Below are 27,551 nucleotides of genomic sequence, written 5' to 3'. Positions count from 1 at the left end.
AATTATATCTATATTATAATATTTGGATTTATGTTAAGACTTAATAAGCTAATTTTACGTTTAACACGAATATCGGACTTATTTATTTTCAATATATTTTTCTACAGTTGACTAGATTTTCAATGAAACACGATATTATTATACTTAAGATCAATAAAATACCATTTTATTATTTTGTTCTATTATTTGTAATCGTATTATAATGATGCCTATTGATACCAAACCATATTATAGTCTCTTTTAACTAAAATATTTTAAGTGGGTGTTTCACTGACATTTTTTGAGGGGTTTTATGTAGGCAATAAATGTTGAAAATTATAACATATCAGAGGGAAAACATTTATTTTAAGATGGAAAGCGTAATATTTTGGAGAAAATATCCATTTTGAATACCTAAACATATATTAAAAAAACAATTATTTTACAGTTTAAAAACTAAAAAAAAAAATATATGTTTTTTCTTTATTTTAAAGGCTGTAACTTTTCTTTTATAGTTATTTTTTTTTTTAAATTAATAAACAACAATTCTAAAATATTGTGTTATTCGTCAAACCGTTTAAATCATTTTTTTGTCCAAAACCACTGCATGTAAACTTCTGAACGCCTTGATTGAATAAGTACCTACTGTACTCCGTATGCGCGATGATGTTCACTAAAAATTCTGGTAGCGTATAAGATGGTCCTCTAGATAAATATTATTTATTTGTACTTGCATTGAAATTGTTATTTTTATTTATTAAATATTTCGTGCGTCACATAAAAACCTACGATCACAGAATATAACGATATCAGTACGAACGGTTGAAGAAATTCGTTTAAAATTCTGTTTTTCACAACATTGTACGCCTACGCGCGTTTTCTGTCACGTCGAAGTGCTGGTGTACACGACAGTAGGTCGAGAACAGCTCTCGAATCCCTCAAATCCCGAGATACGCGTAATAATAATAATATATATTAGTCTGACAAGTCCGCACACGAGCTCCTACATAATAATATACCGCGGTACAATATATCGCAATCCGAAAGATGAAAAATTAACAACACGTAAGTATAGGTACCTACCTATATTGATTGATCGATTGCAGATCGAACGGAAAAAAAAGTGTGAGCGATAAACGGCGGTTTTTCATTATTTGTAAATGGCGCTTACCACTGCACCGATGTAGTAATAATAATATTACATTCGATGGAAAAACTCGAATTTCTGTCGTAAGTAACAGCTTTGCGTTATTGTGATGATAATATCACATAATAATAATAATAATAATAATAATAATAATATGATATGTGCTTATGACGTACTAGTCTTCTGTGACGCGCACGTCGCGCTCTAATGGACACAATTTGTTTGGATATATTTATTATTATTGCGAAGGAAAGAGTCGTCATTGTGGTCGGGGGGCTGCTGCGGGGGGGGGGGCGAATTATAATAATCCGTTGCTCTCGCAGTTGGATTCCGAAGTGTTGTCGCGAGGGCGAGTGGGCTAAAGTGGTTGTCACGCTGCCGAGACCTAATGAGCCGCATTTAATGAATATTAATTCGAAACCGTTATACGAAATTAATGAATATCCGTGTGCATTTCGCGAGAGTTTTTCCTCGCAAAAGGTGTGGGTATATTATTATATGCTCGTACCTATTGAATCGTAGCGGTTGTTCGTTGCGAAAATCCCGCGATATTATTATTTTTTAATTCTCGCGCCAAAAACATTATAATAGTGTACATAAATAAATAAATAAATAACAACCGATAGTTACACCACCAGACTCTGAACTAAATAAACGTTGTGGTGTGCTTACGCCTGCGATACCCGCGGAATAATCGGACTGAATAATTTGTATCTATTTATTTATTTATTTAGTAATATAATTCGGCGGGGTTCACGACAATATATTTTAAAATAACGATAACAAATTTAAGGAATATTAATGCAAAAAAAAAAAATATGTAATTTTCATTAAAAAAAAAAAAGTGATAATCTTACAATTTACAAAGTTATGATAAGCCATAATAATTATAATAAAAGTAAAAACATTTTTCATTCAATCTAGACATGATGAATGGTAGTAAAATACATAAATATTATGATACTATAACTCGCTATATATTTTAATTAAATAACGTTTGTTTTATAATGATGTTACCACCCTATTAATATAAAATAACATACCAATTTATCAAACGAAGAAAACTTATTTTCTCCTGGTAAATATTATTATTACAATAAAAATCATTACAAAATTAACTGTAAATATCAAAATATCATGTAAAATTAAGTTCTAATTCAATAATGTTTATTTTAATACCCAACTTTGATTTCATCTAAAATGTATCTAATGCTCCCCCCCCCCCTTCATCACAATAGGTGCAATTTAAATTTTTAAATTTTAATCATAATTTTATAGTAATTTTATAGTAATTTTATAAAATATATTTATCTATTATCAAAAACAGACCATCTCACGACTTACGGGGGATGCGCCTGATCGCATCATCTTTAACTGTCCTTTTTTGCTTCCTGGTAAAACCACTTTTTTTAAAATTTTTATCCTAGGACTTAATACCTAATTAAGTCCTAATTTATCCAGTTTTATATTTTTTAGTTTTTCCATGCCATGTTGTAATTTCCTTACTGTAATATGTTACATATTATGTTAATACAAGTTGTGCCCTCAATAAAATAAAAAAAATATTAAAAAAATTAATTTCACGATGTATTTTACAAAATCCGATAAGACATTTGCTCATTTAATGGCAAGCATTTATAGCTTCTAGTTTAAGGAATAAAATATGTTTGAACAGTTTTTATCAGAAAATCTAATATAATATTATAAGAATGTACGTTTGGCTCTTATCTAAGTTAAGCCGCATGAGATGTTTAGTGAAAACCGAGCTTTGTTCATCCAAATTTTAAAATTCAGAATAGACTATTATAATAAACATAATTATTTTAACTCCAAGAAAAAAAGTATTATTTAATTTTTAAATAATTCATTATAAAGTAAAGTTATTATTTATGAAAAATTAGCCATAATATAAATTTCATCATAATATAAATTATAAATTCAATCAAACGTGTGACTTCATTTTTTACAATTATTCAACTATCAATTAACTATAATATATTAACTGTTATGCTTAAACAAAAAAAAACAACTTGTTACTAAATAAAAACTATTTCCTAGAGTTCAAAAAAAGATACTTATAACTAATGTCTTTCTGATCGAAGTTAATAGGTAAGGGACCATAAAAAATAATCAACTAATGACTTATTTTAATAGAGTATTCTATTGAATAGACAATAAGTAGGTATTCGATGAACATTCATCTGACAATATAAATTTACCATCACGTTTTACGTTAAATCCTTCTTAACCCTCACTTAAAATACCTAGTTTAATCATGAACCGGGAGAAATTTAAAAGAGTACGACAATATATTGTATCTCTATTTGAAACAGACCCAAAGTATTCAGCTTTTAAATTATTTTCAGTATTTATAAATGTAAAAACAATACTTCACGTTGGTTTTAACTTTTAATTCTTAATTAATTAACGTTTATGCTTATTTGAATAATACATTTTTTTTAAACACGTAATGAAAAAAAAAAACGTGAAAATATTGTTTCGCGAATGTTTGGTGTTGATTATTAAATTTGTAATTCGATAAAGAAAAAAATACCTAATAATATATTAAGCAAGACTGATACTGATAATTATCGCATTACACATTCGCCCAGCATGACATAACATGGGAAATTACACAGTACTGCATGGTACATTTTGTTCGCACATCAACACATTATAACACTAATATATAACAACGTATTTGAAATATTGTTTTGAATAATAGCAGCTAATGTTTACAAAAAAAACTTATCATGTACCTACATACATATATATCTGCAACGCTATCGTACACCGGTGCAAATCGTTATAAGTCATCTACCCACACGACACGCGTATAAATGTAAAATATTATTATAACAATACACTTTTTACTTTCTGTCTGTGTGTGTGTGTGTGTGTGTTTCATTGGTGGATATCAGCAAAAAGGGCTTACTGGGGCTTATCATCCTAAAATAATTCCCTCCCCCACACCAAATTTCCGCGTTTTATTACGAGTATATCATTAACTATTAATGCGTTCTCTTATATTTTTTTGTCCATTTTGTACAAATCAATTTCGTTAGGTTAGGATAACACAATATTATTCTAACTCTTGTGTATTTTTTTCAAATATGTTAATTAAATTAAACTAAATATACTTAATTTAACGGACATCTTTTGGTTAAAAACAACTCATATTATCAAGCGAGATACAAAGTGTTATATTAAATGGTTTGATATAAAAAATGTATGGAATGAAAATACGCAATTTCACAAGACCAGAGAAATGTTCACAAATAAAATGTGTTAAATGGAAACATTCTAACTATTTGTATTAATATTATGTAAATAATTATACCTATTTAATTTTAGCAGGTAAAAATGAAGTTCTGTCTGTAGCATTTTTTCGCATTTTTAAAAGTTGGTGTTCAAGACTCAAGTTATCTTTATAGTTTGTGATTCTTGCATGAAAACAGTTTTTATTTGTGCACTGGGTTGTATTTCACGTTTAACCTTTCGAGCTTTTACTACTAATTTGAAAAAAATTCTGGTTTTTGAATCCGGAAAAGTGTGAAAAGAAAATGGTTTCACTCCTACTCCTCGTAACCCTATGACCAGACCCTGGAGTATCGTCAGTGTACGGCTACTCCCCTCAAGCCTTTAAGTTATAAAATACCTATTCAACCTCAAATATGCTCATTACACAATATTGTTATAATATGTACAATTTAAATAAAAGAAAATTTGCCTTAAGAAAAAAGTTCGTTAGTATATAAAAAATAATTGTAGACGAGACTCAAGCAGTCAATTCTAACAGTTATTTGTATGCAGTTATAATACCTATATATAGTTACATGAATTACTTATGGACTGTTGAGTATATATAACCAATACCAACCTATACTCTATAATAAGTAGCCTGGTATGGTGCAGTGGTCGTCCTCAGTCACAAAACGTGTTCTGAGTGCAAGCATCGGCCGGTTTCTCCCTCCTACAAATGCCCATAGTCCAAAAAAAACCCTATAATAATAAATAATACAACCTATACATATTCAATAGGTACACTTTATTTTATAATTGTAGTATTGTTATTGTATAACATGAAATTCGTCTATTGCCACTGTGTATTATAATAAAACATTATATTCCGATGAATAAAATGAAATTTGCATATTAAATATGTTTTCAAGCTTTTTTTAAAAAACATTATTTCATAAAATGTCTTGGAAAAAAAAGACCAAGAAAGATCCGACCCCTACATTACCCACATGTACGCCTCTATCGACCTCGTACTGGAAATAAAAACGTAGAATAAATTCAATAACATACGACCAATATTAAAAAGTTTATCATATTTTTACCTTTTTACTGTTGTAGAAATATTATATTCGATTTAAATGTCGTATACAATATAATATGTACTTGTATGTACCTATTATTGTTTGTTGCACAACGCGTAATAATATAATTACTAACTATTGTTATTAGAGAAATCGAAATATTAAAAAAAAAAAAAATAGATAATAAACGGTAGACAAGTTGTGTTTCGATTGATGTTTCGTTTGTTTTAAAAACTGCAAAATAACCTTTTGAACAATTCGACTTAGCCTCTGCCTGCGGTGTGTCTGCGTGTTCCATATACGTATATTTCATCCAATCGAATCATCGTAACGTAATATAAATATTGTGCGTGATAACAACCTTAGCGAACGACTTTAAATGGCTATAAAGTATAAACTGCTCTGTATTAAAGGGTGATCCGCATAATCGGCAATTATCGACAAACTCGCGGTGGTTGTGGGCTCTTCGCAGCGATAAAATCTGCAATCATTTCAATAATGTTATTACTATATTGTTATTATTGTTTGCCTGCGATACGCAATACCTACCTATGCCGTTCGTATAACACGTGTACCTCCCCTATCGCCACTTTTTTTTTTTTTGTTCTTTCGCATATAAACCGTTTAACATGTAAATCCAAACGTTGAAGTTCGCGAAAGTTAAAGTTTGGTTACAACCTACGTACCTATATATAAATCCACCCGTGCTAGTTTAATAGCTGTTGTACAACACACGCGAGTCGTATATTTTATCGTACCTATTTTATAGTCCGGTTCGTGTAACGGGGAAGAATCTGCGGGGACGACTGCAGAAGTGTAACGTGTACTACACAGGGTGGTTCACCTCCGAGCATGCCCTGCAGTGCTCACCCTTATTTCGCCTTTCGTTCATATTGTAATATTTCGTTCGAATTCTGATTTTCGTAAAACATTCCAAGTATGATTATAATAATATAATAAAGACGATATTATTTTCAAGTGCTTAGATTTTTTTATGCATTGACGTCTGTAGAAATGTAACGTTTACACAGAGTGATTCGCCGAGCGACTCCATTGATGCTCACCCACATCTGCAGGTCTTTCGTTTGTGCATATTATTGTTTCGTTCAAACTCTGATTTTTGTAAATGTTATGTATGGATGTTAATACGACGTATTATTTTTTGCGGATTTTGTCGGTCATTTACAACGAGTGTCCAATGCGATTATACTTCTTGTTTCAACTGATAACCGTTTTTTTTTTTACTGTGCGTTTTTACATGCAGATTATTTCATTGAAAATATTGATGTATTAACAATTTATCGAGTACCTACCTTACTTACTGAGTACCTACCTAATTCAACTTTATGAACTAAGCATAATACCTACACAATGGTATATCGAACAGATCTAATATTTAGTACCTACTACGAGAAGTATTCTTACAATTCCACATATTAACAAATAATAATGGCTTAACATTGACGACAATATTTTTTAAATTATTTAGATACAAAAGTAAAAATTGCTCGACATTAAAAAGGCAGCTCTGAATTTCTCATTTGAAAAAAAGCGACATTTCTATAACACATGTTAAATGGCATAAAAAATACGGTTATTTGAAATATAGCCTCAAAGCTTAAGTATACTTAAAAATTCCAAAATTCCAAAAATCAGAATTTAAATAAATGCGTCATTTGAAGGGTAAAATGGTTGGCGAACACGCTTGGTGAATCACCCAGTATAAATAAACACGTGGAACTTTTAAAGCCGTTGTTTTCCGAGGAAAAAAACAACTGAATTTGCGTGTGGGTTTGACTTGTTTAAATCGAAAATCCTAAAACCCGATACACATGGTCTCGGAATTGTATTGGAATATATTGTGTATAGCATATTATTCTTGTCAGTGTAACACAAGAATCTGTCGCCTTGTATCCAACGTTTTATAAATGGGATTTACTATCCGTGGCCGTGGTCGAGAACACGAGAATGTTAAAAACCAATATTTTCCAATATAGGAATCAGATTACTATTATATAGGGACCGTTTTCCCAGTGGGATAAAAATGATCAGCTGCAAAACGGATACTATACTATATAATATTATATGTTCCGAGGGAAAATTCATTATGACTCTCTTCCACGAATATAAACTCTTTTTCTCAACCCTCCGTTTTATTTTATAAGTCAAAATAGTATTTGGCTCCCTTGTTTACGGGAATTAAAAACGCGTGCTAGACGTACATAGAAACAATATAATGATTTTATTAACTTAAGACCTACCTACCTACCTACCTACCTACCTACCTGCCTACCTACCTAAATATATATATTTTATATATTAAAATTATTAGGAATAGCTACCTCCAACTTGTTTATTATGGCTCCTCCAACAAGATAATATCATCCCTAAATTTGTTTTATATGCCATAACAAAAGTTTAAAAAAAAAGTAGAATAATAATATACCAAAGCCCTATTATTCACAATTAATTGTAACACGGTTAATCATTAATGTCTCATAATAATTACACTAAATAAACACAAAAAAATAAGACGATTTCATAAAGATGCTTTGATCGTCGTTTCATATTATTATGTTTTAACAATATGACGTATTCGTTGTAAGAATTGAATACATATTATAAATATTACATAAAATAACTCATTCATATATTTATTTTTAACGATAACGTTTGATTCATACATAATATATCTAATAGAATACAGTCAAGCATTTTTAACTGAGTAGTATTCATATTTTTTTCTATAAATATATCACGTGGTAAACTTGACTTTATGTGAAATATCGAGATACAGAGAAAATGTTTAATAGGATGGATTGTTATTGTGTAATAAGACCAAGATTGTAAAAATAATAAAATATGGTTTAAGTATCACAACTTTGAATTCCAACGGACATTTGTCGTCTAAATAATGGGGGGGGGGGGGGGATAACAAATATAAGTATCTATGTAAGTAGGAATCTCCCATTATTATTTATTTAGGTACCTATCACTAAAAATTAAGTAAAATTGAAAATGAAACAGAACAAATGAGTTGGCAAAATTGGAAATCATTTTATACTGTAAACCTAATAGGTATTTGATATCGATGTGGTTATAATTTAATTGAAAACTATTGAGTTTCAATTGATTGTTTATGAAAAAATTATCATTGATTAAAATAGAATATTTATACATTTATAATTTATAATCCACCATTAATCTCATATACTTTTCATTTTTCAAGGAAAAAACAGTGCAAAAAAATATTTCGTACGCTGGTTAGGTATGATCATTTGAACGAACAATAAAAAAAAATAATACTATTCATTAATCATTATATTATTATTATATGATGAATTATTTTCTGGCGACGTGACTTAATGCATTTTTATTTAAACTAAGAGTCGAGCGATAAAAACCAATTTGCATAAACACCTTAAGAATAATACTGACTTGAGTACTGAGTAAAATTTAAAATATTGCTCCCCTGACAATTCGTTGGCTAACAAGGTATACATACGTATTAAGGATAAAGTTGACATACTTTACTGACTGTAATGCGCTTATTATATGCTATTTAAGTCTGCCTATCAACCGTTTATTGGTACTTCTTTGATATTCTTCAATGTGCAGTTATCAAGAGCCGGGTATAGTATTTCCTAGAGCTTATACGACATTTCTAAAGTGAAAATAACTATTTATTCATTTATTTGGTTTGATTAAAAAAATATTTGATTTCCAGTACAGTTTTGCTTTTGAAAATGTTTTTAAATAAGTACGATTCGATATGTTGCAATAGTTGGAAAAATAATAATAATTACCTAGGTTTTACATTTAAAATAATACTTTAATTTGAATAAAAATAGGAAATATTTTCAGAAACAATGAAAACATAATATAATAATACATGGTATAATCATGTTATTTAATGCTGTTTTTTATTTTAATTAAGTATTTCAAAAAGACAGAAACAAATAATGATGAACTGATAATATATTACTATTTGAATTATAAGTACCATGGTTCACTGCGCCACTGATTTGAGTAACGAAATATTATTAAAATTAATCCCTACGACGTAAATAAAACATATTTGAATTCTCTGATCTTATTTGTTACCTATCAAATTGAATAATAAAATATACTTACATCAAATACATTGTCATTTTTTTTTTATCTCTGTCTCTTCTTAGTTTTTACGCATATTTTCATCAAAATTACCGAGAACATAAAACATAATATTAAACAATTCAAAGAAATATTTTGGATTACGCAGTATCATAAAGATGAAACGCTGACATCAAACTTATTGGATAAGTTGACATGTAATTCTGCCGACAGATTACAACTCGTCTGTCAGACTATGTCAAAGCATATCACAGTGCGTAATTTCGAGCAATTTCGGCCCCGACAGCTAGAGACATTGTTTTACAATAATCTCGCGAAGAATGCGGTAACCCAATATTTATGAGCACACAGCGATCCTTTTCCAACAGCCTTTGAGCAGTCATATTTTATTTACTGGAAAAAGCGCAATATATTATTTCGTAAAGGCGTTGATTAAAAAAAATAAATAACAAAGCACAAATAAAGGTCCAATATTATGCTTTTAAGTTCGCAGCTACCTTCCCACTGTACCGGTCATTAATTATAGATTCTACAGACAGTAAAGACATTTGATATATGCCGATAAGATTTTCTCGAAAATTACCTTTTTTTTTTGTCTTCTCGCGATCTATTACTTATTCTATTTTTCTGTACACAAAATGATGTACTTTATCTCGAAAGAAAATTAACAACATAAATCTGTCCGGACGTTTATTACATTTTCACTCAGCCATGGACGATTCGATAGAAGTATCCACAAATTATTTTAATTATAAACTTCTATTTCACATCAGTATAGAACATCGCCGAATAGATAGATAGATACTTGTAAAATTATTTACACCAACCGTTGTATATATGACTTAAAATAGTTAAAGCGTTAACGTTATTGAAATGTATAACATGAGGCTTATACTTTAAATTCCATTATCTAAAGGCTGTATGAAATTTTAAAAATATCTCATACGATAGGTAGGTAGGTAGTGCCTACAATAAATGTAAAGTTTAACGTATGAATTGAGAATGTATTCAAATAATTTAGTTGATTTTATTTCTATATACCTAAAAATATTTGGCCAATTCAATGACGGTTTACAACCATATATTTATAGTAATTTTTTACTACCTACACGACCGAAACAGTATTTCGTATGCGTTTTCAGTTTTTATTTCAATCCGGCAATAATATTTAAACTTGACAAACGCGATTGTAAAACAAAGATAGTTTTTTTTATGAAATATCAATCATAATTCTTCCGTTCAGCTCAATTCTATAGCATCTACGGCACTTTGTATTTTACCAACTTATTCGGATCGTCAAAAATAGCAATTTAAAAAAAGTTTAAACCGATATATTATTATTATTTTATGTTTATTTTTTTGTAGAATAAAACCATATGAGATATTATAGATTTATTCTGTAAGAAGATGTTTTTGGAAAATCATTTATTTAATTGATCGATAAATTACTGCAGTAACAATCTACTATGCATAGTTTTTACCAATTAAAAAATCTAATTGATATTAAAATCACCAGGGTAAAAAACAAAATATTATTTTTAAGTTTACAACCGATTATTTTACTATAGCCACTATTAGCCATCCTACTTAGTACATACTTCATAATTATTATACTCTGTACAGCGAGAGAACACTCTATGACTTGACGAAAATTGGTTCTTTTGAGCAGCAACACGCGACACCCTACCAAAAGTGGAACCTGTCTCGAGGTATACCACATTTCTTGTAGTATGCGTGATGGTTTCAGTCGAGATTTGAATGTATTTTCGTAATGGAGGGCTCTTTCGGTTTTATATAGGTTGAATGTATCGGCTTATCATCTGTTTTGGTAAGTAGGGTAAGTAATCTCTTGTCGTTGTGCAATTGCTTGTTTCGCACGTACCCGGGTATTTTGAGTACAATTCTTAGAAATTCATTTTGTAGATTCTGCAATTTTTTAATTTTTTGTTGGCGAAGTGGCAGCCAGTACTGGGCATGCATAAATTAGTAGTACTTTATAGGTAGGTCTTATTATTGACATATATACCAGTAGAGAGTAACAATATAATCTAATAAACACAAACGTCAATGCCGAATAGTAATATTACATAAAATATTAATATCATAAAATTGAACGCAATAAGATTATGAATCGGGTACCAAAAAACTAACCCAAAAACAATTAACATATTACAACTTCCGTAATTTACTAATTGATATGGCTTTTATTGTTCACAGACTTAAATTGTATATAAATTGATAAAATTATATGCATTTTTATTTTATTACCTATTTTCCAAAGTAAACGATTATTTTATCACTTTTAACAACATATTACACAACAATATAGTATACCTGACACAATATACATTTTAGACTACCATATACGTTTGATTTATTTAAACCCTTAACAAGAAAAAATACGTTTATGAACTCACGACCCCGCCTGTATTTGTAAAAGTTATTATTAAGTAGATTTATATTTGACTATTCTTATAAGAAAGGGTTGACTTTTCACTAGGGATTTGTCCCGTATATGCGATAAAGTCATTGTGTTAAAATAACAACAAAGACAATCCTGTTATTTATCCGTAAGTAAATATAAGAAAAACACATTATTAGAGTGTAATGTAAAATTATATATTCTTTGCATAAGTCTCCCGCAAAAAATATTTTTAAAAATTAAATAAGTTTTTTAACGCATCCAGAAAATTTTTTTAACATTCTTTTAAAAATAATTACTTACCTCAAGGTGATAAATAATAAATCAACGTTCAGTTTTCAAACATTATGCCATTCTCTGTAATAAGTATAAATTAAGAAAATATCAAAATATTAAATTATAAAAAATAAAGTTCTTACAATCAATTGTAGGTAGGTACATATTATTATGTTGATTAATTTGATTTAATTTTATTAACAATCAACAAACAATATAATTTATCATAACAAATATGACTTAAGATTAACGTACGAGTATTATGGGTAACTGAAAAAACAGTTATAATATTTATTGTTATTTTAAATTTAAAAGTAGTTTGAAATGTGTAAACAATAATTCTATCGAAAAAAATCAAATAGTTGAACATAGTATATGTATAAGATAAAAATCAATTGTACGCTGACTAGATAGGGAAAATCAAATAATGTGTTCAATGCTTTAGTTCAATTATTTGCAAAATAAAATGCTGTATAAATAACGGTTTTCACTATCCAAAAAACATATATAGATAAATAATTTAAAAATAATTTACTCATTGCCTTTTTTTATGTCAAATGCATTTAGTTGAAATTCATAACTATATAGGTTCAACAACGACTACCTAAGTATCTAACTATTTTACTTCAACACTGTCCACTCATGCGCGGAAATCGAAATACTCTATACGTTTTTACGAGTTATAGTGTACTATTATTTATTACATACTGTGGACGATTTTGGGCATAAAATAAATAAATAATGAAAGAATTTACTATGCACCTAACGGTAATGGTTTTACAATGATGAGTGTTTTTTTTCATAGCTCCAATCATAATCTAAAATTCCGGTTTGAAACATATACCTAATTGGTATAAAAACTTATACTCACTATTTAACTTACTCCTCTACCTGCAGCCAAACGTCTAGTAATCCAGTTGGATCTACACAGTCCAAAACTTTTGGTCCCCTAGGGTTTTTGTGTCCGCTCCCACCGGCACCGAGATATTCTCTCCACGGTCATATATACATTATAATATTAATATGTATTTATAAACCAGACATAAATTAAAAGTGAATATATTTTTCCTACACAAAAAAAAAATATTAAAAACAATGATAATGTAACACTATAGTTCTGAAACTAAAACAAATATTAGTTTTCTCAATCTAATATTTAAGTTCTATAACTCATATTTGAGTTACACTTTGTAACAAATATTTTTGTATAATAAACAAAACTGTTTTCTTTTGTGATGATTTTCGTTTAATAAATCAAAATATCAATTAAGTTATTTACTTAATACAGTTTGGTTTTTTTATTTTTATTTTTGTAAATCAAAGTACCAGGCTCTTAAGAAGAAGTATAATATTATATTTTTTTACTTCAAAGGAAATTAATGGATTTTTAATTCCCTAAATAATATCAAGTATCATGTATACATTATACACTTTTTAATTGAAACTGAGTATTATTTTAAATATAGCTATACAAATATAGAGTGTAATATACTATAATTATTACGTATTTTTGTGATGTTAAAATAATAAATAAATTCTTAAAGTAATTATTTTAACACGTAAAAACTAAATAGTCATACATGTATATATCAATTAATATTTATATATTTCAAACATTTACATACAATTTTCGTTTGTAAGTTGGAAATAACAGTATATATTGTTAATAATTTACTATGGAAAAGCTTAAATTGGTTTTATATATTATTATTATATACCTTATCTAAAAACTGTAATCAAAATACTCGTAATATTTAGTATATTTTTATTTTTATACCACTACCCATTTTAATTAAAATATCATAATCGTTCCAACTTAACAAACGTTTTTATTTTTAGTTTATTATAGTAAACGTATATTAATCTAGCTATTTTGATACTTAGTGGTACAATTTTTTTTATTATTCATATTATCTACATTATCCGAATATTTCAATCAATTTTTTTATTCGTACCTATGGCAATAATATATTTCAATTAATGAAGAAAAATAATAAATTGAAAATAACCAATATGGTGGTTAGTATTAGTGCTTGATATTCATAAACAGCTATTTTTATAATTTGTGTACGATTTATAAGGTATTATATGCAACTGTTAGTTTTTTGTGTAATTTTTATTTTTATTTGTCATAACATATTATTTTCCCCAATTTTTTTTTTTACTTTTACGTACAATTAATCAATTACCATGATTAAAAAGTAACTCTTTAATATTGAAATTTCTTTCTGTATTCACTTTTCAAGTAACTCATATTCAATATGCTAATACACAATTTACTAAACCTATAAAAAAAATATTTAATTTAGCTAATGAGTATGATCTGTTAATTACAATTTACAAGTCCAGTGTTTAAGAGAATTCAATAACAAAAAAAATCGTTTTTATTCTAACTTAAATATTAAAATGTATTGTATATGCTTATTAAATATTATTGATAGGTAACTTAATAAAAATGAATAAATAAATATTTAAAAACATAATGTAAATATTATAATATATACGAGTGACTTAATTTTATTTACTCGTACGATAGTAATTTATTGTACGACTTATATTATAAATTTCACATCAATATTTGTTTGGTACACAAAATTTCATAAGAAGTAAGTACAAAAACAAATAATTCAGAAAAAGGTTACCCACTCTGAAATAATAATTACCTTATATATACATCAAACATTTGCTATAGGAATATTTTTCGTCTGTCTCTTTAAAATGTTTAGTAAAAAAGTGATTTTGTGTGAGATTTAAAATGAGAGTTTTATGCTGTTGCAAGAAGCAGAGAACGTAACGAGGAGGCGTTTTTCACAGGCCATCAGTAAGGCTATAAATTATTTCAGTGTAAACGTTTTTCGTCAGATTAACATTTCAATTTCTCGTTTATGTGTTGTCTGATAAAAATTGTGGTGAAAAATAAAACATAAAATTATTTTTACTATAAAACTCTCCTCTTTTAATACTTCGTTGGCAGTCGTATGGGATGTTGAAGCGATTGAACGTTGATTAAAACAGTTTTCCCGGTTCGGTTTGGTAACAAATACATTGATAAATAACAGATGACACTGCTACACTAATAATGCTTCGTGTTTATTATAATGGTTATAAACAATATTATAAAGTATTCAAGTGTCGGCTCAATTATCTTTTTTCAACGTAACTGTTTAATTTTCATCTATTATTATCTAACATTATCATTATATATATTGCTAAATTGTTGTTACGTCATATAGGCACCCGAATAGCACTGAAATAAGTAGGTGTGAAAGATACTGAAAATTCATTTTAAAATAATCAATAAATAACACATTATAATATAGTAAAAATCAAATCTAATAAAAACATATAATAAATTAAAGCGTTATAAAAGTTTTTTAATACTACTCAATTTGATTTTTTAAAAAGTTTGATTTTCAGTATAATGTAAATTATAATAACAATTTGTACAAACAACAATCTGACTGCAGTCCATTTTTAAGAAAAGAAAACTTTACTATAAAACTAATACCAAATAATCATCTACGGTGATTTTATTATTATTTACTTATTTAACTCTTCTTACATAATCAAGAAAAAACTTTGGATCAAAATTCCATTATAAATTATTGATTTCATTTTTAATTTATCCTCCTCACTGAAATCAGTTTTTCACTCCAATTTCCATTCACATCATTGCCATATATTTATAGATTAGGTATTTAGGTATGATAATAATTTGATAGTGTATATGACAAAGGCACTACAACTGAACAGTAAAGATATTTGATTGGACAAATATCATGACGTCTCTTTCTATATACCTGTATCATTAATTAAGATAAAACCGAAGTCTGAAAAAATAAGTACGTATGTAATTAATTGGTATCTTCATTATAAATATACCTTTAAAATATATAAGATTTCGATCAATCATTAAATAGGTAATTATCTGAATATCTGATTAACATAAAAACCACTACTAACTACTTATTTGGATTGAAAAATAATTTATAATATCTTTAAATTTTTTAATATTTCATGGGTATAATAGGTAGGTAGTAAAAAGTATTCTTAACTATATTCTATAGTATGTACAAATAACAAATTATATCCAATGTAATAATATTTATTTGTATAAAAAAATAAAGTTATTCTTATGAGCTAAGATTAAATTCGTGTTTGAGTTAAACAAATAAATATTGAATTATTGCAGATGCATCTTAATATATTATAATCTTGATTTAAAACAACGATAATTTAAATTTTAAATTTACGTAATTGTGTAGCCGCATTTGTCGAGACTTGTTAATGGTTGAATAACGTCCATCAAAAATGAACAATAAAAAAAATAAATATGACTTGCGATTTCCATCGTACCTATTGTGTTTATCTGGGATTTGCACGTTTGGTTCGGTGATTGTTTCGCTTCAATGCTGGTATGGACCAATCAACCACAATGACGCATTGAAGATAAATCCTTTCCAAATTTTATAACTTTTGCCTTGGGTGAGATAAAACTTCACATAATCACTGATTTTGGTTTTGAGTTAATTCCAACAAATAATCAGAACAAAAAGTTTTAATACCGTATAATAAATCCCCTACCTACCTCTTAAATCGTCTAGAATAATTATAGAAGATTATATATAGTCCTATAGTTGTACAAAATATAATATAAACTAGGTAAAAATTACTATTTTTTTTTATGATAGGTACAGTTTTAACAGAGTAAAAGTAAAAGTATTGATAATATATTATATTCAATGTACAATACTGAATGTCCTTTAATATTAGCTTAAGGCATAATTTATGAAATGAAGTGAACATACATTTCAAAATATTAATCATCAAATTTTCATTTAATCTTTCATTGCGGATCACTGATTCCATTATCCATAATCCCGTATGAAGACAGTCACATAGATAAATAAATTTAATGACAACCTACTTATACGCATTCTTCTTCAGTTTTCATTTTACAGTATATTCTATATATAGAAACTACCTATAAAATATTTAGTGTGTCTGTATTTATAGTCATTTGTTGTAGAACAAATATTATTTTAAACAGAAGTTACATTTAAATTTTAATGAAAAATGAACGTCATAATACTCTTATAACATATTATAGGTTAATATTATACTTAGGTATATTAAAATTTAATATTAGTATCATGTAATAGTGACGGTTAAATAGTCTAGTGTTTTATGCTGGTAAAATTGATTATAAGATAAATGTATATGCGTATAATATATTTTATACATATTATTTATGTTACAAAACTAAAATCTTGAAATATTATGAATACAATATGACGTAGGTATTAATATAATATAAAGTCACTGTTATTGTTATAAAATATAAATGCATATTTCCTTTCTATATAATATTTACCTAAACTTAACCCTTAACAACTTTTACCAGTAAGTTATATCCTCATCACCTGACCAATTATTCCGGTTGACACTGTCTTAACTGTGTATATTATTTACACGTTCTTACTAAACTATAAGAAATGAACCGACGGACCTAATTGGCGCTTTGGTGACAACCGCAGAATTCAAAGATACGCTGAAAACAAAAAAGAGTATATAATATATTTTTAAAGTTAACAACTACTGTAGATAGCGATAGTTATAGGTACTTATCCACAGTATATTATGTAAAATAAAATCTATATCGTAAATTCGTAAACATAATAATAAATTATAATAATGTGTGTTTATTTATGTATTATGAATATGAGTGTTGTTAATAGTAAATAGTAATTAATTAAAGTATTTCAATCACTGTAGTATACCTACTTACTACAACTAATACTATCGTTCAATTCTCATTAGGCATTAAATGTTTAAATAATATTAGTAAAACACAATGGTAAATTGCTAGTGGTTTTACGTATTCCATTTTACATATTATATCACATGTACATTATACGTAGTTTATCAAAGCTGTTTGAGTGTTAGACAAGAAAAATATCATCGAGAAATCAGTTCAAAACATACACAAATGTCGTATTTGCACTTTTCCCGAGAGCAAATCGTCTCGATCTAACAGAAACTTACACCGTAGGTTTGTATTTTATGGTATATTTTCAAATTTATCATTTCAATTGTCGTGTAGTTTTCCACTGTGGCATTTTTTTCTTGTTTATTACTCATGTCGAGCAACCAAAAAATAATATGACTTCGCAGCAGTGGCTTTATGTACATGTATATTATTTTTATACGACAACTCATCATTTATCCGTCTGGCATCGGGGAAAAACATGTTTTCGCTACAAATGCCTCTCGGGGAAAACATATTCGCCAACCACACATACCTATAATAATATTATTTGCCACTACTACTTACTTTTTTTTCACGATTTCACGTCGTCCTCCGAAAGATGTTCAACAACACCAACATCAATGTATCAACAAGTGAGGACATCACAGCATTTAGCGATGATGATAATTAATTTCTACCGTGGTAGATATAGTCGTAACAAAGTTAATTTATTCTGTCCGCCTATTTAAACACCCCCGAGGGACAATTTTCCATATAAGCATTATTTTCCGGACCGATAACAATAAAGGACTAATGAAACTTCATTGTCTTCTCCCATTCAACGGGTTCTGTTTGTCGGCTGATAATAATTTCCAATATAAACATTACAGATCCAATGCCCTTATAAACATAAAAAATAAACACTATTACGTTTTCTTCGTAATAATGAAAAATGTGATTTTTTTTACTCATACACATTTTAACTTATCAACACGGTTTATTTTGGCTACGAAGCAAAACGTTTTAGTTAAATGATTATAATATAATATGTTTCTGTAATGTAGAACTTATAAAATTATAAGTTGAAGTTATTTATACAATTAATTTAAATTATAATACAATAAAAATAAAAACCATATAATGAAATATTTTCTTATTGAAATTAATTAAATTTGAAATAGCAATTATTATTATAATTCAATAACGAATGAATTAATTGATAAGTTCTTAAATTATATTGTATATTTTTATTGTATAAACGAGTATGATTATAATTTAAACTTAATAACCCAAATCCCAAATTATACGAAATCGCGTAAATTATCTTTTAAACTTATGTGTAATAAAATGATCAAGATAACCCTCTTTTTAACAGTAATTTTTATATACTTTTTTCCTTGCTGAAAACATTTTCTTTTAAGCTATACCCTACACATATAAAAGTTATTTTTTATTCAACGACTAAAATACATAGAAAATGGGTTATGGGCGGAATAATAATGGAAACACTTTGGTAAAAATAACGAATTCTAAAACTGTGGTATGAATACATTTTTAAAGTTTTTTTTTTTTTATTTGTACATTTTATTTAAAAAACCAACGAAAAAACTAAACAAAATATGAGATTTATAAAATAATATATTCGCCTTCATTTAATCATTTAATAATAAATTTAAAACTTCAATAGTGAATAACACTTTGTTCTTCCGATTAACAGTAAAAAAAAATATACACTTTTTATAGTGAAAGAAAATATATTAATGTGTGCATTATGTATTATGCACACAATATGTTGTACCTACATAATATTTAGTATATACCTATACTGTCCACAGTTGACAACATTTTTTTACATATTTGTAAAATATATCTAATTCAATAGAAAAACTGTTGTATAGATAATTTAAAAAAAGTATATTTATATAAAAAATAAAAGTTTTTAAAAACTTTTATTAGTTTTATTAAAATAAAATAGCAAAAGTAGAAAAAAAATCAATACTGAATAAATGTTTAGATATTTTCCTGTCTATATTTCAGATTATAACTCAGTTTTGAACGTTAGTATACATAGATAAGTAATCTCTTGTGTCTCGTTCTCGAACACAATTTTGGTATATCTGTAAGAAAACTAATATATATAACTTAGATTTTTTCATAATATATTTCATGGCTGAAAAATTAAACATTATTACCTACAAATTATAATACATCTTAAGAAGCCAAAAAAATTGGATGCATTCTTTTTTTTATTATTATTTAAACTTTAGGTACTAATAACTTTTGTATTGATACAAACGGCTAATTAGCAAGTTAGTTTTAAACCCAATATAAAACAATTAAAAATTAATTAATTGCATAATTTACAAAACAATAAAATATAACTTAATGCCAAGTCTGATATCACAATGAAAACTAACATTGAAGCCGGACTATATAGAAGCAGAAATAATTTAGATTTTAAAATTAAATACGACTTAATTTTTTTTTTTTTTAGATCAAAATGCATCATAGTTGTTGCATGTGGATTTTAGTCATCGCAACCGCGGTATGGACGGACGCAATCACAGGGCACGAGGACAAAGTCGGGATTAAAAGTCAACAGGCGCAGCAACAGCAACAAGCTGACATGCAGACAATGGTGGACGGTGGTGGACATCATTCGATCCAGATGACATCTCCGGCGGAAAGTTATTTCAACGACCCACTGGGCCCGTTGGGCTATTTGGCCAAACGCGCGCACAAGCAATACGGTTTTGGACTCGGAAAACGTCTTTACCGGCAGTACGAGTTCGGATTGGGAAAGCGGTCAGCGTCAAAGCAGTACGGATTCGGTCTGGGTAAACGGGCTGCGCTCAAGCAGTACGAGTTCGGCTTAGGAAAACGGGCATCGCCGACCTTCTATAGTTTTGGGCTGGGACGGCGGGCTTCACCACAGTACAGTTTTGGACTCGGAAAAAGAGTAAGATCTTAAGACACTGTAAATAACTTTTTTTTATACGAAATACAATATTTTTGTATTGATTTGTTAATTTGACTTGAAATAAAATAAGAGGGATGACCAATAGGCAATGACCAATTCTGTAACACAAAATTAATTATTAATACATTTTCAAAAACTGAACTATTAGTTTATTTGCGTCATTTTTTTCTTCTTATGTCACTTAGTAAGAATTAGATAGAAATAGATTTCTTAAGCCCTTAAAGTATACGTATTTGGGAGATATTCGAAGAGATAATAATATGATAACCCTGAATAAAATGCATTTTAAACTGTAATTGGAGAAATTTAGATTTTATAAATCATAAATAATTAATTTTTTTTAACGAATGAGCTTGGATATTAAAATAAAAATTAAGCAGCTGTCAATAATAATTGTATTCAATTGTATCGAAACTATAGAGTGACATATACCTAGTGTTTTATTTTGACGATGTATCATATTATGTAGAAAACATTGAAAAAAATAATATATTTTACTTCATCGAGTATGCTCTATGCACAGATTTAGACATTCAGTATAATATAATATATAATGCTTTGAAACCAATTTAAGTCAGTCAAACAAAAAAAAAAATTGGTTTGCTTAAACCAAAATTAATTAAAACATTAAACCAAAATATATTTTTTTAAGTAAAATAAAATGTAATGTTTGAGTTATTTTTATTTCTACAATTATATTTTAAACACTTTTCGTTGAATTAATTAGTTTTGTGGATCTTAAAAGTGACAGGGAGAGAAAATTGAATCGTTTTTTGATTAAAATTTCAATTAAATATTTTGCGGTAGTAATTTAATTGTACCTTAATCGTTCGACCATTAATTTTCAGCTATGGAAATAAAATGAACAAATATAATATTATTTAATCATACAACTTCTTAAATATAATGATAATTAATATAAATAAGTAATAACAATTATGGTTTAATTAATTTAAACGTACGTTTTATAGTAAACTTATTAGGAAGCACAAATATTAAATCATTAAACATTTAAAACTACATACACTGTATATACAAATTATATTTAATATTAGACATTAATCACACCATATATTAAAGACCGACCTAATTTTACAACATATTTTAACCAAATCTAATATATAATAGGTACCTAATAACTAATAAGTAATAATTATTTACCTTGATGCAGTTGCGTTTTAGTACGGATACAACAATATACGGTATTTTATATAAGGGCATAGGACGCGGTAGTACTTTCATGAACGTTTTTATCATCATAGAGTGACGCTGTGCCACTAGTACCACTAATATATTATTATGTAGTTGATAGTGTTGTATTTAAGGTATAAAAATCATAACTATGTTTTAATAATTACTTCAACGTACAGCATTTTGTTTTCACCTACACTATTGCACTAGCAAAATTAGTCAAACGTGGCATTAAAAACTAAACTTACCTACATACCTACTAACTATTTTTTTGTTATTACGTAATAATATCTGTTATAAATCGTAACCACTTCATTAATATTTTTCATTACATTTACGTGCAAAAAGAGTTTGATACGCACTTTTGAATACAAACAAAATGTAGGTACCTACCTATATACAAAATATTATATAGGTACCCTAATTTATTAATAAAGGTAGGTAGGTACGTTGTACGCATATTATAGACATATTATACGCCACTGAACAGTGAATAAAATGTATATTATTATAAACACAAAGCTACAGTAGTATTAAGACACTGTCTATTATAATATAAGAACATTAGAACGACAATAATATTATATTGTGTTAAATAATGAATACAAGCCCGGATTAAGGGAGGAGACAGAAATACGGTCGATCTAATGATGCGAGTATGCGATAAGGTTTTTGAAAATAGATTTGGATTTGTCAGAGTTTAAACTGGAAATCAACTTTCCCACATCCTTGATTTTTTTTTGTCCTAAGTTTACACCAAGACAATTTGAGTTTCCAATTTTCACAATTCACTTTGGCGTGACTTATATAATGTTAAATAAAAAATGTGGAAGTAGACTTAGTGAAAAATTCAAATCAAGATCTTTATCATATCATTAAACACGTCAAGAAAATCATCGATTCCAATCCTCATATAGTGAAAACGAACAGAATTATGTTTTCATTTTTTTTTTTCATCCATACGCTGTCAGTAGACTTCATCCGGGCTTGATTGAATTTTAATAATAGTACATTATTATTATATTTATATACAACAATATCACTACCATGACCGTGTGTGATATTATATGGTCAACAGGTGTCGCACCCGTCATTCTTAAACGTGGACGACCGTGATTCGGACTACACATACAACGACTTGTCAGAGGAGAAGAAGAGGACGGCGGACGATATGGGTCACGGCCAGCGGTTCGCTTTCGGGCTGGGCAAACGAGGTGCGGGGGCGGAATGGGACGACGGCGACGGTGACGGCGACGACGCGGCGCCCATTTGGCACCCGGCCGTCAGGCGGGCTCGTCTCCAGTACGGTTTCGGGCTGGGCAAAAGGGCTGACCGCGACTATGACGCCACCACCGGTACCGAGTACGCGGATACGCTGCAGTTGGCTGATGACGTCGCTGACATCAACAACTAAAAGAAACAACAAATTTTCACCCAAAAAAACACACATACACACACACAAACACACACACATACACACAAACAAAAACACACACATACACATTGATGCATACATACAACATACAAACATACAGTGGTAAACGTATTGTAGGTGGAGATTAGTGGTGGTTGGGGTGGTTAGCCCCCAAATACAATTTTATGATGTTACCGTCTGACGAATATCGTTGTTTTATAGAATAGAATATTTGAACTATCTGCTATTCACTCAAAATAAAGTTTTTACCTTTGGCCCCGACTCCTCGACCCATCTCGTCCTGGAAATAAAAATAATTACCCATACCTCTACCCAATAACAATCCAACACATTTTTGATTTTTGTTGTTAATGAAGTATTGTTATATAATATTTGATCATTATCAACTTTCTTTAAAATAATGTGTTGTGAGTATAATAACGTAGCCAAACGGTAGTATTAACAATAAAGGGCATACAAACATTTAAAATATAGTGGTTCGCGTATTTGTTTGCCTTTTTAAACAAACAGATTGTTTAAAAAAAAAAATTAAGCTCCCCTAGCATTTGACTAAATCTCCACCTATGAAACGTATATATGCATATTGTTTGATAAAAATCAGTAACTACACGCAGCTCGCAGAAAAATATTATTAAAAAAATAAAGAAAGAAATTACGATAATAAAGAAAACAGACCGAAGATTTCTTTTTTCTTTTTTCTTTTTCTTACAGTGCCAAATTTTAATAATAATAATAATAATATTATTATTATATTGAGTGTGTATAATATACACACACGTAAAACTTCCGTTTGCTTATTATTATTAATACGATTATTTAATATATAGTCTAAGATTATGTCTGTATGCAATTTATTTTGTTATAATATTACGTGGATTTTACGGATGGACTTTACCTAACGGGTTAAAATTACTTTTATCATTAATTATAGAAAGCCGTTCTTAGTCCGATAATCAATTCTTATATCAAAAAAAAATATACATTTCTAATATACCTACAACAATATTACTGCGCGCTTCCCCATAACAGTTGTTTTGAACGCCTCAAACGTAGGTTCAATAGCAGGTATTATAATATTTATTGTTTTAATGATCCTATCCTAGACAGGGTATCATTAAATTTTATTATGAACGGTTATTTGAACGAAATAAACATAATAATATATACTCCTAACATCCATGTTATTTTCTCGATGCTATATTATTTTGCGAAGCCTAACCGATGTCTTGTCTCCAACAATGAATGAAAAGTCAAAATCAAATAAGAAAAATTCAAACAAAGTGCGTTTTACTTGTGGGTTTAATTTTATAAACAAAAGATTAAATGTGAAATTATAATTGAAATAAATCTCATATCCTTGCAGTAATATGGTTTGTAAACTATGATACTCTTTATACTAATACGTCTTTATTGCATTTATTTATACTTTACTTAATATTGACATTGTAAAATACACAAAATGTAGTTATGTACAACTAATCACATGAATGTCTTAACGTTAAATCTACAACTAAACAGTATATTATATAATCATATTATTCATTCATATAAAATATAAATTATAGTATTATAAAGCTAATCGTCTAATCGCTTTAATATAACAGTTTACAAATAAATAATATTCTATTCATTTATATATTATTATTATTATTTTAAACTATAGTAACAATTTATTTACTTATATCAATATGCTTAGACTATATCAACTAAAATATTATTTAATATTTTATGAATACACTTTTATAGATGCACTACCTACATATTGTAATAACCATAATACTGAACTAGAATATTGTATAATAACTCTAATAAAAATAAGTCCCTCCCGGAAAATTACTTTTAATAGTATGATATTATGTTTATCGATAACATTACATTATCGATATAGTTGAAATTGTTTTTTTTTTTGGTCCCTTACACTCTTAGTTGTGGTAATTATACTGTAAAAGCAAAAAACTTTATTTATTATTTCATTGCGCTGTAATCTGATTTTAATATCCCAAAATACTAATAAATTGCACATTACAACTGTGTAGTTTCTTGTATTAAATACAAAAGAACAATGTTATAATATTATTTACTATTAACTTCAGTTCCATGATTATTATTATTATTACGATCGTCATAAAAATTTGGTACCTACTAATATCATTTTCATGCAAAAATTGGTTTTTCTCTTTCCTAATTTTATTATAGTCTTATACTTTTATACAACCATAAAATATTATTTAAAACATTTACAATGTATGGACGGGAAATGTAAACACTGGAGACTGGTGGCTAATGGTTGATCACTAGTACTGGATCGTTAGTTGCTGCTGGTGCAAATTAATAGTTATAGTTTATTGTTTAATATTAAAAAATAAAACAACGGTAAAAGATTGCATTTGTAAAACGATTTAAGTTGGAACTTGCCAGCTTAGTATACTAGAATTTAGCTACTATATGAGTATGACGTATAGTATATAATATAATATATGAGTACCATATCTTAATAAAATGAATCAAGTGGGCTAATTATAAAATATAGGAACAAAATATTTTATTGAAAAAAAATGAAAAGATACTTACAATTAACATTACGTACATTCAAACTAAACCTACATAATATAATATTATCAGTTACTTTGGGTTCCGTGTATAACATAGCCATTATAAAAAAAAATATTTAATAAACACAAACCCATATGAATGTAGGTATATAGTAGGTATTTAAAAAATAAATATGGATTGACAAATACAATGAAGTATCTATTGTTTTGTATTGCGTTGATTGTCTGACTATTCCTAACAGATTAACAATATAATATAATAGATAATAGTTTGGTATATATAATAATGATTGTAGACATATTTTTTTTTGACATTGTGGTATCAACGACAATAGGTTATTAGACATTTAAACTATATTACTATAGTAATTTTGTAGACCTAGTGTATACATACCTATTATACACGATACGACGATACCTACATAATAATATTGAACTTGAATTAATTGTTGAAAAATGTGAATTTCTTTTTGTATTTATACATAACCATTTAAACGATTAATCACAAGTACTAGATTCTTAATTTAGGCCAATGAGACGTGGTATACTGGTATATCATGGAAATTTAAAAACGATGTGTTGCGTCATTGTTAAGCAATGAAACACGGAAAAATAATTCAACTTCTCCCTTAATCTCAATACAAATAGTTTCTAGAAACCGGTAAAATCTTATAATTAAAACAAATTATATTTTGGTTAAAATTTAAAATATATTTATATTATTTAAAAAATATTGTATTTCCATTCGGTTTAAATACGGTTCACTGCACCGAATTAATTGAAGGATATACGATATACCTACCGCAATTGTTATAACGATCGCAGTATTGTAGTAAGGTGCTATTATTTGTATGTTTTGAAATAAAATTCTGTAATATTGAAGTCTTTATTCTGATCACATACAGCAAAAGTCATAGTTGACCTCATAACTCATAATGCCTCATAGGTACCAGTGCTGTTTATATAAAATTTAACGAAATTGCTGTAAAATATTTTTTGTTGCACAGAAATATGAATAATAACAATATTTATGAAATTCTATGTAAATGAAAGTCTAATGGCTGTGCCTGAATAGAATCTGTCTAGAACGTTTATCATAATATTTGTATTATCTACATACTGAAATTCATTTTAAAAAAAACCGGCCAAGTGCGAGTCGGACTCGCGCACGAAGGGTTCCGTACTATTAAAACTTGTATTATCTATAAAAACAACAAATGTTTGTTGTATCATATGGGAGATCCACTTAAATATTTATTTTAATCTGTTTTGGTAGTTGTTGTTTAAGCGGCAACATAAATATATCATCTGTGAAATGTTATTCTTACTTTTCGGATAGGTGTGATAAAATCTATTGCTCGATTCGAAATTGTGTCCATAAAGGG

At 27.9% G+C, this 27,551-nt stretch overlaps 1 protein-coding gene across 1 annotated transcript in view; it reads left to right on the top strand.

Moving 5' to 3' along the window:
- LOC132941647 (uncharacterized) overlaps positions 1 to 24,293 on the top strand; it is a 30,491-nt gene extending 6,198 nt beyond the window's left edge. The window contains exons 2-3 of the mRNA XM_061009789.1: positions 20,503 to 20,967; positions 23,258 to 24,293. Of these exons, the coding sequence (XP_060865772.1) occupies positions 20,503 to 20,967; positions 23,258 to 23,593 (801 nt within the window). The 3' untranslated portion in view covers positions 23,594 to 24,293. The remainder of the gene's footprint in view (positions 1 to 20,502; positions 20,968 to 23,257) is intronic.
- The last annotated feature ends 3,258 nt before the right edge of the window (positions 24,294 to 27,551 follow it).

The sequence above is a fragment of the Metopolophium dirhodum genome, chromosome 3 (genome assembly GCF_019925205.1).
Source record: "Metopolophium dirhodum isolate CAU chromosome 3, ASM1992520v1, whole genome shotgun sequence".
NCBI classification, from domain to species: domain Eukaryota; kingdom Metazoa; phylum Arthropoda; class Insecta; order Hemiptera; family Aphididae; genus Metopolophium; species Metopolophium dirhodum.
The sequence above is the reverse complement of the archived record's forward strand: the minus strand, read 5'-3'. Positions and strand labels throughout refer to the sequence as shown.